The following is a 16,666-nucleotide window of genomic DNA, read 5'->3' as shown; positions in this document are numbered from 1 at the left end:
CTGTTTGACTTTCAAGACGGAGCTTGGTCTCGTTTGTGGAGGGATTTATTATTGGGACAGCGCTTTCGTATATTGCTAGCTGTGGAAGGAGTTCGACTGAATTGCTGATCGGGAGTTGCCACTTCGTATGCTCCATTCGGGAGTTTGACGATCGGCTGGATTAAAAACTTCATTTCTGGAGAAAGGGGCTTATTCACTAAACAGCGGCTTCATCTACCTGGCGGTGAGTGTCGTAACAGAGCTGAACCCGGACATAGCCCCATTTTCACCCCGGCAGGCCCTGTAACGTGCAGGGCAAGGGCTTCTTTGTTTATATTATTACACTGCTAAGCGGAGGCTTCTGCCTAGCAGTGTATTTGGTGACATCACCGGCTCTGATGGTCCGGCTTTAGCGCTGCCCTAGCCGTTTTAAGCCCGCCCATCAGTGCCGCAGACGTCACCAGGCTCACTGCTGAGTGGAAGCCTCCGGCTACGTCACTGGATCTCCAGTAAAAAAGCCTTTACCATGCGCAAGTCAGCATGAAATGCTCTGATGCTCATATAACAGGGCCTGCCTGGATGAAAATCTGGGTATGTCTGGGTTTAGCTCTCAACCTGGACAACCCCTTTAATCCAGAAGAACATTTGTGAGGTCAAACAGTGATGTTGGATGAAAGGGTTTGGGTTCACAACCTCTGTTCTAGTTCATCCCAAAGGATGTGTTTGAGGTCTGTGCAGCCAATCAAGTGTAATATACCTTGTCAGCAGGTGCGCTTCTCCGTAGCGCTGCCAGCTATCTGGTTGCTAGGGAGGCAGGGCAGGTCTCCCTGTGAAAGAGCACTCGCCGGCGATCACAAATTAGGCCTGATCATGTCACAAGCGCTTATTGTAATGATCAGTGAATGTCAACCAACTGCTCTGACTTTGGGCTAAACCTGAGAGCATTATCTGGGCAGTTCAGTAACATTGACATGGAAAAGGATCTAGGATTTTTAATAAACAGCAAACTAAGCTGCAAAACCAGTGTCAGGCAGCTGCTGCCAAGGCCAATAAGATAATGGGTTGCATCAAAAGGGGCATAGATGCCCGTGATGAGAACATAGTCCTACCACTTTACAAATCGCTAGTCAGACCACACATGGAGTACTGTGTACAGCTCTGGGCTCCTGTGAACAAGGCAGACATAGCAGAGCTGGAGAGGGTCCAGAGGAGGGCAACTAAAGTAATAACTGGAATGGGGCAACTACAGGACCCTGAAAGATTATCAAAATTAGGTTTATTTACTATAGAAAAAGACGACTGAGGGGAGATCTAATTACTATGTATAAATATATCAGGGGTCAGTACAGAGATCTATCCCATCATCTATTTATCCCCAGGACTGTGACTGTGACGAGGGGACATCCTCTACGTCTGGAGGAAAGAAGGTTTGTACACAAACATAGAAAAGGATTCTTTACGGTAAGAGCAGTGAGACTATGGGACTCTCTGCATGAGGAGGTGGTGATGGTGAGTACAATAAAGGAATTCAAGAGGGGCCTGGATGTATTTCTGGAGTGTAATAATATTACAGGCTATAGCTACTAGAGAGGGGTCGTTGATCCAGGGAGTTATTCTGATTGCCTGATTGGAGTCGAGAAGGAATTTTTTATTCCCCTAAAGTGGGGAAAATTGGCTTCTACCTCACAGTTTTTTTTTTTGCCTTCCTCTGGATCAACTTTCAGGATGACAGGCCGAACTGGATGGACAAATGTCTTTTTTCGGCCTTATGTACTATGTTACTGTGTGTTCCCTGATATTCATGCTCAACTCATAAATAGGGTCAATACAGTAATCAGACATGGGTAGTGTCAGAAAGTCAAGGTAGCTCTCTTTCACCAGTGGAGTAGTTGTGTTCAGCTGACCAGAAGATCTTTGAAAAGAAGCCACAGGTGACCATTTTACCAGAGGAATCCTTCTAAGTGTTAAATGCAGTATTCCACTCGTCCTCATTTATTGAGGGTGGATTACATTTTAAGCCCTACAGAAGTCAAGCTTTATGAAGATCTTGGCTCCATGGATCCTGTCAAAAAGCTCGAAGATCAGTGGCAGGGGATAATTGTTCTTAATGGTTATTTTATTCAGGCTGCGGTAGTTAATGCATGGCCAGAGATGTCTTTCTTTACATATTCAGGCATGGCCCGAGCCTCAGGCTGGTATAACGGACAAACTCGACCATGAGAAAGAGAGAGCAATGCAATCATATGGGTGATGTGGAGGCAGTGTCTCAGCCTCCTACTTGTCAAAGACGTCAATATATCTGTCAACTATTACAGGCAGTGGGTGTGTAACCACTGTGCCAACTAACCCGTTTGACTTTGTGTTAATCCTAAGGGCATTATCCTGACAGTCCCTTGTTTTGCATCCTTTAATACCTATAAAGGGATCTAGTCTTTGATCCAGGCCATTACCTCTTGAAATCGTCTCAGTGTACTTGGCAGCTAACCTACGGGGGCCAGAGACACCGATGCAAAGCACTGATGGATCGGTAACACTGATCGTCAGGGAACAGGCCGGGAACAGCCAGAGCATGGGTGAATCCAATAAACTAGTGTTAGGTCAGAGCAGGCAGCAATGGGTCAATATGGCAAACAGACTAAGGGTCAGAGTCAGTAGACAGGCAGTGGTATGGTACACAGCCAGACAAACAGAATAGCACACTTTCACTGGACTTTAGCAAGCTGGGAAACCTAAAGTTTAGTCACCTTAGGGAATGCACCTTAAATACAATCAAGTTGCCAGTCCTAGGCTAGAACAAATCAGGGTGTGCGTTGGCCCTAGAGTAAGCAGAAGAGACCTTGGCAGCAGGAGCAGGCTGCAGCCTGAGAGGGGTGCGCATGGAACAAAGAGACAGTTATCTGCAGTAGGAGAACGAGTGTGTCAAGGCTGGGGAGCAGAAGTGAAAGTGACCTAGTGAGTGATGCTGTGCCTGGTGAGTGAGACATTGGCAGGCATGGGCCGCCAGCATAACAGCAACCCTTGCAGATCTTCAGTCCAAGGCGGAGGTCAGACAGGCTCATCTCTCACATACTGTCACGGCTGTATGTGGGCAACAATTGTAATACACAGTACAGAGCTACTGACTGGACCCAGAACTAGGGAGGATAACGGGTGACCCCTGTCCGACCCTCAACGCTCTCCCTATTCTGCTAAAGCACATGCCCGGATCCAAATGGCGGAAAGAGGCATGCCCACGTGCCTAAGACTAATGACCACTGTAACCCCTACAATAGTGGAAGGGGCACGGCCACCAGTGCCCTACTCAGTATATGGAGGGAACCGTGGCCACCTCAGATCCAGTCAGAAAATAAACAGGAACACAACAATGTCTGCACACTTAGCTGACGGTGTTGCAGCCGCAGAGAAGACGGATCCAAGGACAGGCTGGCAATATCCGGAGTGCTAGCTGCAGCAGAACACAGGTCCAGTGAACTGATAGCTACAAGTGAAGAAACTAAAGCCAGAGCTACAACTGAAGTGAGAACTATAATCCACATCCTATCATAGGAGGAGGGGTGATATAAAGAGAGGAAAATCAAACACATGAAGGACAGCTGTGGTGAAAGAAACCAAAAGTAAACAGAGTAGTGAGAACTCCTCCCAGCTCTAGTAGTGACATCATCACAGGGGTGGAGAAACAGAGCTGTGAGAACGTCCCAAAGCTCTGGTAGTGACAGTACCCCCCCCTCTACGGGTGGACTCCGGACACCCAGGACCCACCTTCTCAGGATGAGCCCTATGAAATGCCCTGATGAGGCGAGTGGCTTTAATGTCCGACACCGGAACCCACATCCTCTCCTCAGGACCATAACCCTTCCAATGAACGAGGTACTGAAGAGAACCGCGGACCATGCGAGAGTCCACAATTCTGGAAACCTCAAACTCCAGATTGCCATCAACCAAAATCGGAGGAGGAGGCAAAGAGGAGGGTACCGTGGGCTGGACATATGGTTTTAAGAGAGATCTGTGAAATACATTATGTATCTTCCAAACCCGTGGAAGATCAAGACGGAAGGCAACAGGATTGATGACTGACAAGATTTTATAAGGCCCAATAAACTTGGGACCCAATTTCCAGGAGGGAACCTTCAACTTAATGTTTCTAGTAGACAACCACACCAGATCACCCACATTCAGGTCCGGACCAGGCACACGTCTCTTATCAGCCACACGCTTATACCTCTCACTCATCTTTTTAAGATTACCCTGAATCTTTTGCCAAATGGTAGACAAAGACGAGGAAAATCTCTCCTCCTCAGGTAAACCAGAAAGAGCCCCTCCCGAGAATGTCCCAAACTGTGGATGGAACCCATATGCACCAAAGAATGGTGACTTATCAGAAGATTCCTGACGACGGTTGTTCAGAGCAAACTCAGCAAGAGGGAGAAATGAACACCAATCCTCCTGGTTCTCTGAAACAAAACAGCGCAAATATGTCTCCAGATTCTGATTGAGGCGCTCAGTCTGACCATTCGACTGCGGATGAAAAGCAGAAGAGAAGGACAGCCGAACCCCCAGACGAGAACAGAAAGCCTTCCAGAACCTGGACACAAACTGCGTGCCTCTATCGGAAACAATATCAGAGGGAATGCCGTGCAATTTAACAATATGGTCGACAAAAGCTTGCGCCAACGTTTTAGCATTAGGTAAACCAGGGAAAGGTACGAAATGAGCCATCTTGCTAAAACGGTCCACCACCACCAGGATCACCGACTTCCCCGAGGAACGAGGAAGATCCGTGATAAAGTCCATGGACAGGTGTGTCCAAGGACGGGAAGGAATGGGTAACGGGAGAAGGGAACCTGAAGGCCGTGAACGAGGGACCTTAGCGCGAGCGCACGTCTCACAAGCAGCCACAAAACCCTCCACCGACTTACGAAGAGCCGGCCACCAAAATCTCCGAGCAATGAGATCCACCGTGGCTCTACTCCCGGGGTGACCAGCAAGAACCGTATCATGATGCTCCTTAAAGAGTTTGTGACGTAGCTCAGGAGGCACGAACAACTTCCCAGAAGGACAACGGGCAGGTGTCTCAGTCTGGGCAGCCTGGACCTCGGCCTCCAAATCGGAATATAGAGCAGAAACAACTACCCCCTCCGCCAAAATGGGACCCGGGTCCTCAGAGTTTCCTCCTCCCGGAAAACAGCGAGAGAGAGCATCAGCCTTCACATTTTTTATCCCAGGTCGGAATGTAACAACAAAATTGAATCTGGAGAAGAACAGAGACCATCTGGCCTGTCTCGGATTCATACGCCTGGCCGACTCCAAGTATGCCAGATTCTTATGGTCGGTAAAAACGGTGATAGGGTGCCTGGCCCCCTCCAACCAATGGCGCCATTCCTCGAAAGCCAACTTGATGGCCAACAACTCCCTATCGCCCACATCATAGTTTCTCTCTGCCGGGGAGAGTTTTTTAGAGAAAAAGGCACAGGGTCGCCACTTGGCAGGGGAAGGGCCTTGGGACAAAACCGCACCCACACCCACCTCGGAAGCATCCACCTCAACAATAAAAGGTAAGGAAACATCGGGATGCACCAAGACGGGAGCAGACGCAAAATTCTCTTTAATCTTAGAAAAGGCTGCAAGCGCCTCCTCCGACCAAGAGGAAAAATCCGCCCCCTTTTTTGTCATGTCAGTGAGGGGTTTGACAACAGAGGAATAATTCAAAATGAACTTTCTGTAATAGTTCGCAAAACCCAGAAAGCGCATCAATGCCTTCTGATTCTCAGGAAGCTCCCACTCAAGTACAGCACGGACCTTCTCGGGATCCATGCGAAAACCAGAAGCAGAGAGGAGAAAACCCAGAAATTGAATCTCCGATACCATAAAAAGACATTTCTCCAGCTTGGCGTACAATTTATTTTCCCGCAGAATCTGCAGAACCTGAAAAAGATGATCCTGATGGGTCTGAACATCAGGGGAAAAAATCAAAATATCATCAAGATACACCAATACAAATTTCCCCATTAAATGATAGAAAATACTATTAACAAAATGCTGAAAGACGGCCGGAGCATTCATCAGGCCGAAAGGCATAACGAGATTCTCGAAATGCCCGTCAGGGGTATTAAAGGCCGTTTTCCATTCATCCCCCTCTCTGACCCTGACCAGGTTGTACGCGCCTCTCAAATCCAATTTGGAAAACACCTCGTCCCCAACAATTTGATTGAAGAGGTCCGGGATCAGAGGAAGGGGATAGGGATCGCGAATCGTGATACGGTTCAGCTCCCTAAAATCTAGGCAAGGTCTCAGAGAGCCATCTTTCTTTTTAACAAAAAAAAAACCCGCGGCCACAGGTGACTTTGAGGGACGAATATGCCCCTTTTCGAGACTCTCGGAGATGTAAGTTCGCATAGCGATTCTTTCCGGTTGTGAGAGATTGTAGAGGCGTGCTTTTGGCAGCTTGGCGCCGGGAATGAGGTTAATGGGACAGTCAAACTCCCGGTGAGGAGGTAGCTCCTGAACACCGCTCTCGGAAAACACGTCCGAGAAATCAGAGAGAAATGATGGCACCGTTTTAGTAGACACCTCTGCAAAAGTCGCTGTGAGACAATTCTCTCTACAAAAGTCACTCCACTCATTTATTTGCCTTCCTTGCCAATCAATAGTGGGGTTATGTCTAGTGAGCCAAGGTAACCCCAAAACTAGAGGAGACGGCAATCCGTTAAGGACAAAACAAGATATATCCTCCACATGAGTGTCACCTACAGCTAGCCGGATATTGTGAACAATGCCTTTCAGAGATCTCTGTGAGAGTGGAGCAGAGTCAATAGCAAAAACAGGTATATCTTTATCTAATGTGCAAACCTGAAAACCATGCATGGTTACAAATTGAGTGTCAATAAGATTGACGGCCGCTCCACTATCGACAAAAATCTCACAAGAAATGACTTTGCTCTCTAGCGCCACCCTGGCAGACAGGAGAAAACGGGAACTGCAGGTCAGAGGAAAAGCATCAAATCCTACATCAACTTTGCCCAAAGTAGCAGATGAAGCAGAACTTGATGATTTACCTTTTGAGATTTTTCTCTTATTATCGCTCTTAGTACGGTTCAAGAATCTCCTAGATGGACAAACATTTGCCAAATGACCTATGCCCCCACAACAAAAACACACCATACTCTGAGGACTAAATCCTCTTTTATCAGGGGCAAGTCGACCTAGCTGCATGGGCTCCTCCTCAGAGGGGAGCGAGACAGGATGAGGCCCCTGCACACTGAATGAGTCCGCACCACTTCCCCTAGACTGACAATGGCTGGACAGAGAGGTCTCGTTTCTTTCTCTTAGACGCCTGTCAAGGCGTACCGCCAATGACATGGCAGACTCTAAGGACGTTGGTCTCTCATGGAAAGCAAACGCATCTTTTAATCTCTCCGAGAGACCATGACAGAACTGACTCCGGAGTGCAGCATCATTCCAACCCGAATCAGCTGCCCATCTCCGAAATTCAGAACAATAAAGCTCCGCAGACCGTTTGTTCTGGCATAAAACACGTAGGTTAGATTCGGCCAGAGCAACACGATCCGGGTCATCATAAATCTGCCCCAGGGCCACAAAAAATCCCTCCACGGATCGAAGGGAGGGATCCCCTGATGGCAGCGAAAAAGCCCAAGTCTGAGCATTACCCCTGAGCAGGGAGATGACAATCCTCACCCTCTGCTCTTGATTACCAGAAGAGTGAGGACACAAGCAAAAATGGAGTTTGCATGCCTCTCTGAAACGAACAAAATTCTCACTGCCCCCGGAGAACGTCTCCGGAAGTGAGACCTTTGGCTCGCAACAGACTCCATGAGCCGGAGCAGGGCCCAATGCTTGAAGCTGAGTCATAGATTGACGGAGATCCGCTACTTCCAAAGAAAGACCCTGCATGCGGTCAACCAGGCCAGAAAGCGGATCCATGTCAAAAAAAGGACGGTTTTGGTGGATTATAATGTCACGGCTGTATGTGGGCAACAATTGTAATACACAGTACAGAGCTACTGACTGGACCCAGAACTAGGGAGGATAACGGGTGACCCCTGTCCGACCCTCAACGCTCTCCCTATTCTGCTAAAGCACATGCCCGGATCCAAATGGCGGAAAGAGGCATGCCCACGTGCCTAAGACTAATGACCACTGTAACCCCTACAATAGTGGAAGGGGCACGGCCACCAGTGCCCTACTCAGTATATGGAGGGAACCGTGGCCACCTCAGATCCAGTCAGAAAATAAACAGGAACACAACAATGTCTGCACACTTAGCTGACGGTGTTGCAGCCGCAGAGAAGACGGATCCAAGGACAGGCTGGCAATATCCGGAGTGCTAGCTGCAGCAGAACACAGGTCCAGTGAACTGATAGCTACAAGTGAAGAAACTAAAGCCAGAGCTACAACTGAAGTGAGAACTATAATCCACATCCTATCATAGGAGGAGGGGTGATATAAAGAGAGGAAAATCAAACACATGAAGGACAGCTGTGGTGAAAGAAACCAAAAGTAAACAGAGTAGTGAGAACTCCTCCCAGCTCTAGTAGTGACATCATCACAGGGGTGGAGAAACAGAGCTGTGAGAACGTCCCAAAGCTCTGGTAGTGACACATACCACCTCCTTGACACACTCCCTGAAACGAATGTCAATGTGGGTGGCTAGGGAAATAAGGTAATCCAATGTAGCCAGCACGTCATGACCCCCCAGTTCATCATTATTAAAACCAGCCAGACTTTCCCCCCAAAATGCAGGGGAAGTACAGAATTGTATGACAATTGGATTCCTGCAGATGGTTTCCAGAGGATCACTTCTTTCCCAGAAAGATGTAGCCCAGGCATGAGGCTCACCAGACAGGAGCAAGACCAGGTAGGCTACCTAGGACCGGCTGGTGGGGAAGTGATGTGGCTGCAGCTCAAAGTGTATGGTAAACTAGTTGATGAACCCTCTGCATAACTAGGGGTCCCCTTTATATCTAGGAGGAAGTGGTTGACGTAAGCTGGAAACCGCCAGAGGCTCATGGCGGTGTCAGTACAGATACCGTGGCTGGAGGCTGCAGATCTACAGTGGCAGTGGTAAGGCGGGCAGAGATGTTATGATGCATGTAAGACAGAATTTGATCCTAAGGATCACAGTGGTGATCCAGTTTTTGGAATACCTCAGGCAAACAAATCCTAGATGGGTCAACAGGTTCCATGGCCTGAACAAACTGTAATGATCAGTGGGTGCTAAACCACTGTGTCAACCAACTGCTCTGACTTTGTGCTAAACCTAAGAGCATTATCTTGGCAGATAAGTGCGGGTCCCACCTATGGGAACCGCACCTAAACTGAGAACGGAACAGAAAAGGTGGTGGCTGAAGGACCCTGGGCCAGGCCACCACCAATACAGGACCCCATGTAGTGGTAAGAATTTTGTGCTAGTAAAGGAAACCTGTCTGACAGTATGTCCCCCCCAAACTGCCACCAGTACCTGACAGTGGAAAGAGTAAACAGTATCCAGTGAAGGAGCAGAATCTGTGAGTCTTCTCTGCTTTATTTAGTGGTTACTACTCACCTGGATGGTTATCTGTAGGAATGTCCTCTATATTCTGCTCATCACCCCTCACATATGTCTCTGTAACATATATAATGTTCAGATCTTTACCCGGATTAACAAGCTGTAAAAGAAATATTGTAAAAGTCATCAGATAGTTTCAGAAGTTGGTTGAAATATTTAATATGACCAGAAAAGATTAGTAATTAAATTGTGAGAAGCTCCAGACAACATGTAATGTCTATGGTCAGCTGTACTCCTGCCATCTCCACCTTTCTCATTATACAAGGAAAAAACATATAATACCGGTGGATAAAACAAGGCTGTGAAGATCTTGTGTTCAGTACACAAGATCTTCACAGCCTTCTAAAGATCATAGCGGACATTTCATGAGACCTTATCTCCATCTACCTGATCATCCTGTGGGACATTGTGATGTTCTTCTGAACCATCCTGTGGAAGAAGAGGACTGGGACATCTTTCCGGTGTGCTTCTCTCTTCCTTAACTGTAGGAAACACATCCAGTGACTGAATTCATTCCTTACATACAGATAATGAGAGGACGTGTGTATTTAGTCATGTCTATTACCTGGTGATGTAAGGGGCCGGTGATCCTCCATCATGACGTCCTTGTACAGATCCTTGTGTCCTTCTAAATACTCCCACTCCTCCATGGAGAAATAGACGGTGATATCCTGACACCTTATAGGAACCTGACAACACAATGATACAGTTATCACCCAGATCCCTTCATAGCAGTGGCGTAGCTAGAAATGACTGGGCCCCACAGCAAATTTTTGAATGGGGCCCCCCTCCCCCAGTAATTTTTTTGCAACCCCTTCTATTCATGCCGCCCCCATTCCTGTGGCTAGTAAAGATCGCTCTCTCAGACCAGGCCCGGCAGCTGTTCCATCCGTTTTCTATACTGTCTATACGGTCACTGTATATAATTTCATTGTGTAATACTGTTGAGGGGGCCCTGACCAAATCTTTTAGACCTCCTCTTCCTGGATGGGCCCCCTTCTGGGTAAGGGCCCCAAAGCAGCCGCTTCCCCTGCTTCCCCTATAGTTACGCCCCTGCTTCATAGCATTCCTGTATAATATCACAGCATTCCCAGCAGTGTCACCTCTCCAGTCAGCAGCTCAATCATCTTGGTGGTGAGTTCTAGGATCTTCTCTCTATTGATTTCCTTATGTATCAGGGGGTGAGGTGGAGGCCCTGTGATTGGGCTCAGGGTTCTTCCCCATCCTTCAGACACAGGGTCCTGACAGCGCCCACTAGAGGTCTTCTTCACTACTGTGTAGTCCTGGTTATGGAGAGACACAGTAATAAATATCACTCCATACATCTCCAGAGTCCCTCACCTCTCCAGTCATGTCCATCTGTTAGTAACATAGATAAGATGATGTAATGTGACATCATCAGAATCTCTCACCTCTCCAGTAAGCCGGAAGAGGATCTCTAGGGTGAGATTTATTATACTCTCCGCCATCTTGTCCCTATCCATCCTTGACGGGTCAATCAGGAGAAGAATCTTATATAGAAGATCTCCACTGAGCGGATCCTGTATTGTAGGAACATGAATGGAGAGAAGATGAGACAATGTAAAATCCTACAAAATCCCATGTAAAATACATTTACTGGAAATAATAAGAAGAGACATCGGAGGATTTATTAAGCCATTGCTGCTCTGTTCAATAATTGTTTGGTGCAGTGGAAAGGTAATTAAAGCATGGCGACATACTATTATGGCACCCATATCCACCGGTGCCACTCCACCACCAAGCTAGTTGCCTCATTGATTCCTGTAACTAGTTAGCCTGTTGACCACAAGAAACCAGTAACATCCTTGTTCCAGTGCCGCTGGTCTCCTTCCTCCATTCCTGAGCAGGAGCCTCGTATACGACTCCAGAACCTGAACCCTCCTTAGTCAGGTCTGACCCCTTGTCCCATGAGCTCCTCCATGTCTGAGAACAGAGCAGCGACAGCATGTCACCCTTCACATGACGCTATAGTCACTGACTGCTGCAGCGGTGATGTCTGTATAAACTGGACTCTGGTCCATCACCCCAGACATCTAAAGCTGAAGAATTCCCAAGTCATGTCACTTATCAATAGAAAGAAGTCAGTGTCTCTATCCAGTAAGTTAAGCTGGTAGTGGTCACTGTGTATACAGGTCACCACTGCTCCATCACTGCTGGAAAGACTGAGGAAGGGGCTGGAGGGCAGTGTCTGCCCCAGAGGGAGAGGGGATCCAGGGTAGAGAGCTGGTAGTGAAGGGGTTAATGACGCCTCTGCCCCAGTGATCCTGACAGACAATGGCGGTGACTGTACACATACCTCCATCTGCACCGCTGGATACTGCATGTATGGGGGAGGGGAAGACTAGTGGGCTAAAGGACCTTTCATGTTGTCATGAACATGTGATCATGTGTGGGAGGAGTCAGATTCCATGCTGTGCTGCTGGTGGAGGTAAAGGACCTGTGATGATGTCATGACCATGTGATCATATGTGGGAGGAGTCAAGCTCTGCCATGATTGCACTGTACAGTCGTGGCCAAAAGTTTTGAGAATGACACAAATATTAGTTTTCACAAAGTTTGCTGCTAAACTGCTTTTAGATCTTTGTTTCAGTTGTTTCTGTGATGTAGTGAAATATAATTACACGCGCTTCATACGTTTCAAAGGCTTTTATCGACAATTACATGACATTGATGCAAAGAGTCAGTATTTGCAGTGTTGGCCCTTCTTTTTCAGGACCTCTGCAATCCGACTGGGCATGCTCTCAATCAACTTCTGGGCCAATTCCTGACTGATATCAACCCATTCTTTCATAATCACTTCTTGGAGTTTGTCAGAATTAGTGGGTTTTTGTTTGTCCACCTGCCTCTTGAGGATTGACCACAAGTTCTCAATGGGATTAAGATCTGGGGAGCTTCCAAGCCATGGACCCAAAATGTCAACGTTTTGGTCCCCGAGCCACTTAGTTATCACTTTTTCCTTATGGCACGTTGCTCCATCGTGCTGGAAAATGCATTGTTCTTCACCAAACTGTTGTTGGATTGTTGGAAGAAGTTGCTGTTGGAGGGTGTTTTGGTACCATTCTTTATTCATGGCTGTGTTTTTGGGCAAAATTGTGAGTGAGCCCACTCCCTTGGATGAGAAGCAACCCAACACATGAATGGTCTCAGGATGCTTTACTGTTGGCATGACACAGGACTGATGGTAGCGCTCACCTTTTCTTCTCCGGACAAGCCTTTTTCCAGATGCCCCAAACAATCGGAAAGAGGCTTCATCGGAGAATATGACTTTGCCCCAGTCCTCAGCAGTCCATTCACCAAACCTTCTGCAGAAGATCAATCTGTCCCTGGTGTTTTTTTTGGAGAGAAGTGGCTTTTTTGCTGCCCTTCTTGACACCAGGCCATCTTCCAAAAGTCTTCGCCTCACTGTGCGTGCAGATGCGCTCACACCTGCCTGCTGCCATTCCTGAGCAAGCTCTGCACTGGTGGCACTCCGATCCCGCAGCTGAATCCTCTTTAGGAGACGATCCTGGCGCTTGCTGGACTTTCTTGGACGCCCTGAAGCCTTTTTAACAAGAATTGAACCTCTTTCCTTGAAGTTCTTGATGATCCTATAAATTGTTGATTGAGGTGCAATCTTAGTAGCCACAATATCCTTGCCTGTGAAGCCATTTTTATGCAACGCAATGATGGCGGCACACGTTTCTTTGCAGGCCACCATGGTTAACAATGGAAGAACAATGATTTCAAGCATCACCCTCTTTTTAACAGGTCAAGTCTGCCATTTTAACCCAATCAGCCTGACATAATGATCTCCAGCCTTGTGCTCGTCAACATTCTCACCTGAGTTAACAAGACGATTACTGAAATTATCTCAGCAGGTCCTTTAATGAGAGCAATGAAATGCAGTGGAAAGGTTTTTTTGGGATTAAGTTAATTTTCATGGCAAAGAAGGACTATGCAATTCATCTGATCACTCTTCATAACATTCTGGAGTATATGCAAATTGCTAAAATAAAAACTTAAGCAGCAACTTTTCCAATTTCCAATATTTATGTAATTCTCAAAACTTTTGGCCACGACTGTACATTATACACATAGCGCTGCACTGTACATTATACACTCACAGCTCTGCACCGTACATTATACACACAGCTCTGCACTGTACATTATACACTCACAGCTCTGCACTGTACATTATACACACAGCTCTGCACTGTACATTATACACACAGCTCTGCACTGTACATTATACACACACAGCTCTGCACTGTACATTATACACACACAGCCCTGCACTGTACATTATACACACATCTCTGCACTGTACATTATATACACACAGCTCTGCACTGTACATTATACACACACATCTCTGCACTATACATTATACACACACAGCTCTGCACTGTACATTATACACACACACAGCTCTGCACTGTATATTATACACACAGCTTTGCACTGTATATTATACACACAGCTCTGCACTGTACATTATACACACAACTCTGCACTATACATTATACACACACAGCTCTGCACTGTACATTATACACACACAGCTCTGCACTATACATTATACACACACCGCTCTGCGCTGTACATTATACACACACAGCTCTGCAATGTACATTACACACACAGCTCTGCACTGTACATTGTACACACAGCTTTGCACTGTATATTATATAAACAGCTCTGCACTGTACATTATACACACACAGCTCTGCACTGCACATTATACACACAGCTCTGCACTGTACATTATACACACACCGCTCTGCACTGTACATTATACACACAGCTCTGCACTGTACATTATACACAAACAGCCCTGCACTGTATATTATATACACAGCCCTGCACTGTATATTATACACACAGCTCTGCACTGTAGATTATACACATAGCTCTGCAGTGTTCATTATACACACAGCTCTGCACTGTACATTATGCACACACAGCTCTGCACTGTACATTATACACACAGCTCTTCACTGTACATTATACACATAGCTCTGCACTGTACATTATACACACAGCTCTGCACAGTACATTATACACACCGTTCTGCACTGTACATTATACACACAAAGCTCTGCACTGTACATTGTACACACAGCTCTGCGCATTATACACACATCTCTGCACTGTACATTATACACACACACAGCTATGCACTGTACATTATACACACACAGCTCTGCACTGTACATTATACACACAGCTCTGCACTGTTTATTATACACACACAGCCCTGCACTGTACATTATACACACACAGCACTGCACTGTACACTATACACACAGCTCTGCACTGTACATTATACACACAAATCTGCACTGTACATTATACACAGAGCTCTGCCCTGTACATTACATACACAGCTCTGCAGTGTACATTATACACACATAGCTCTGCACTGTATATTATACACACACAGTTCTGCACTGTTCCTTATACACACAGCTCTGCACTGTACATTATACACATAGCTCTGCACTGTACATTATACACATAGCTCTGCACTATAAATTATACACACAGCTCTGCACTGTACATTATACACACACACAGTCCAGCACTGTACATTATACACACAGAGCTCTGCACCGTACATTATACACACAGCTCTGCACCGTACATTATACACCCAGCTCTGCACTGTACATTATATACACACAGCCCTGCACTGTACATTATACACATATCTCTGCACTGAACATTATAGACACACAGCTCTGCACTGCACATTATACACACACAGCTCTGCACTGTACATTATACACACACAGTTCTGCACTGTACATTATACACACAGCTCTGCACTGTACATTATACACATAGCTCTGCACTGTACATTATACACATAGCTCTGCACTATAAATTATACACACAGCTCTGCACTGTACATTATACACACACACAGTCCAGCACTGTACATTATACACACAGAGCTCTGCACCGTACATTATACACACAGCTCTGCACCGTACATTATACACCCAGCTCTGCACTGTACATTATATACACACAGCCCTGCACTGTACATTATACACATATCTCTGCACTGTACATTATAGACACACAGCTCTGCACTGCACATTATACACACACAGCTCTGCACATTATACACATAGCTCTGCACTGTACATTATACACACACACAGCTCTGCACTGTACATTATACACACATCTCTGGACTGTACATTATACACAGCTCTGCACTGTAAATTATACACAGCTCTGCACTGTACATTATACACACAGCTTTGCACTGTACATTATACACACAGCTCTGCACTGTACATTATACACACACAGCTCTGCACTGTACATTATACACACACACAGCTCTGCACTGTACATTATACACACAGCTCTGCACTGTACATTATACACAGCTCTGCACCGTACATTATACACAGCTCTGCACTGTACTTTATACACACAGCCCTGCACTGTACATTATACACACACAGCTCTGCACTGTACATTATACACACACAGCTCTGCACTGTATATTATACACACACTGCTCTTCACTGTACATTATACACATCTCTGCACTGTACAATATACACACAACTCTGCACTGTACATTATAAACACACAGCTCTGCACTGTACATTATACACACAGCTCTGCACTGTACATTATACACACACAGCTCTGCACCGTACATTATACACACAGCTCTGCACTGTACATTTTATACACAGCTCTGCACTGTACATTATACACACACAGCTCTGCACATTATACACACACAACTCTGCACTGTACATTATACACACAGCACTGCACTTTACATTATACACACAGCTCTGCACTGTACATTATACACACACAACTCTGTACTGTACATTATACGCACACATTACTGCACTGTACATTATACACACAGCTCTGCACTGTACATTATACAGACAGCTCTGTACTGTACATTATACACACACAGCACTGCACTGTACATTATACACACACAGCACTGCACATTATACACATAGCTCTGACTGTACATTATACACTCACAATCCAGCACTGTACATTATACACACACAGCTGTGCACCGTGCATTATACAAACAGCTGTGCACCGTACATAATATACACACAGCTCTGC

At 46.2% G+C, this 16,666-nt stretch overlaps 2 protein-coding genes across 2 annotated transcripts in view; one reads left to right on the top strand and one right to left on the bottom strand.

Annotated features, from left to right (window-relative positions):
• The window catches only part of LOC121004478 (oocyte zinc finger protein XlCOF7.1-like), a 1,216,478-nt gene that overhangs the window by 3,086 nt on the left and 1,196,726 nt on the right, over positions 1–16,666 (bottom strand). The window contains exon 7 of the mRNA XM_040436718.1: positions 9,539–9,641. Coding sequence (XP_040292652.1) covers positions 9,539–9,641 — 103 coding nt within the window. The remainder of the gene's footprint in view (positions 1–9,538; positions 9,642–16,666) is intronic.
• Positions 1–16,666, top strand: part of LOC121004486 (gastrula zinc finger protein XlCGF26.1-like) — a 253,774-nt gene that overhangs the window by 74,200 nt on the left and 162,908 nt on the right. The window lies entirely within an intron of this gene.

This window comes from Bufo bufo, chromosome 6 (genome assembly GCF_905171765.1).
Source record: "Bufo bufo chromosome 6, aBufBuf1.1, whole genome shotgun sequence".
NCBI lineage: Eukaryota > Metazoa > Chordata > Amphibia > Anura > Bufonidae > Bufo > Bufo bufo.
Note: the sequence above shows the minus strand (reverse complement) of the source record. Positions and strands in the feature narration are given on the sequence as shown.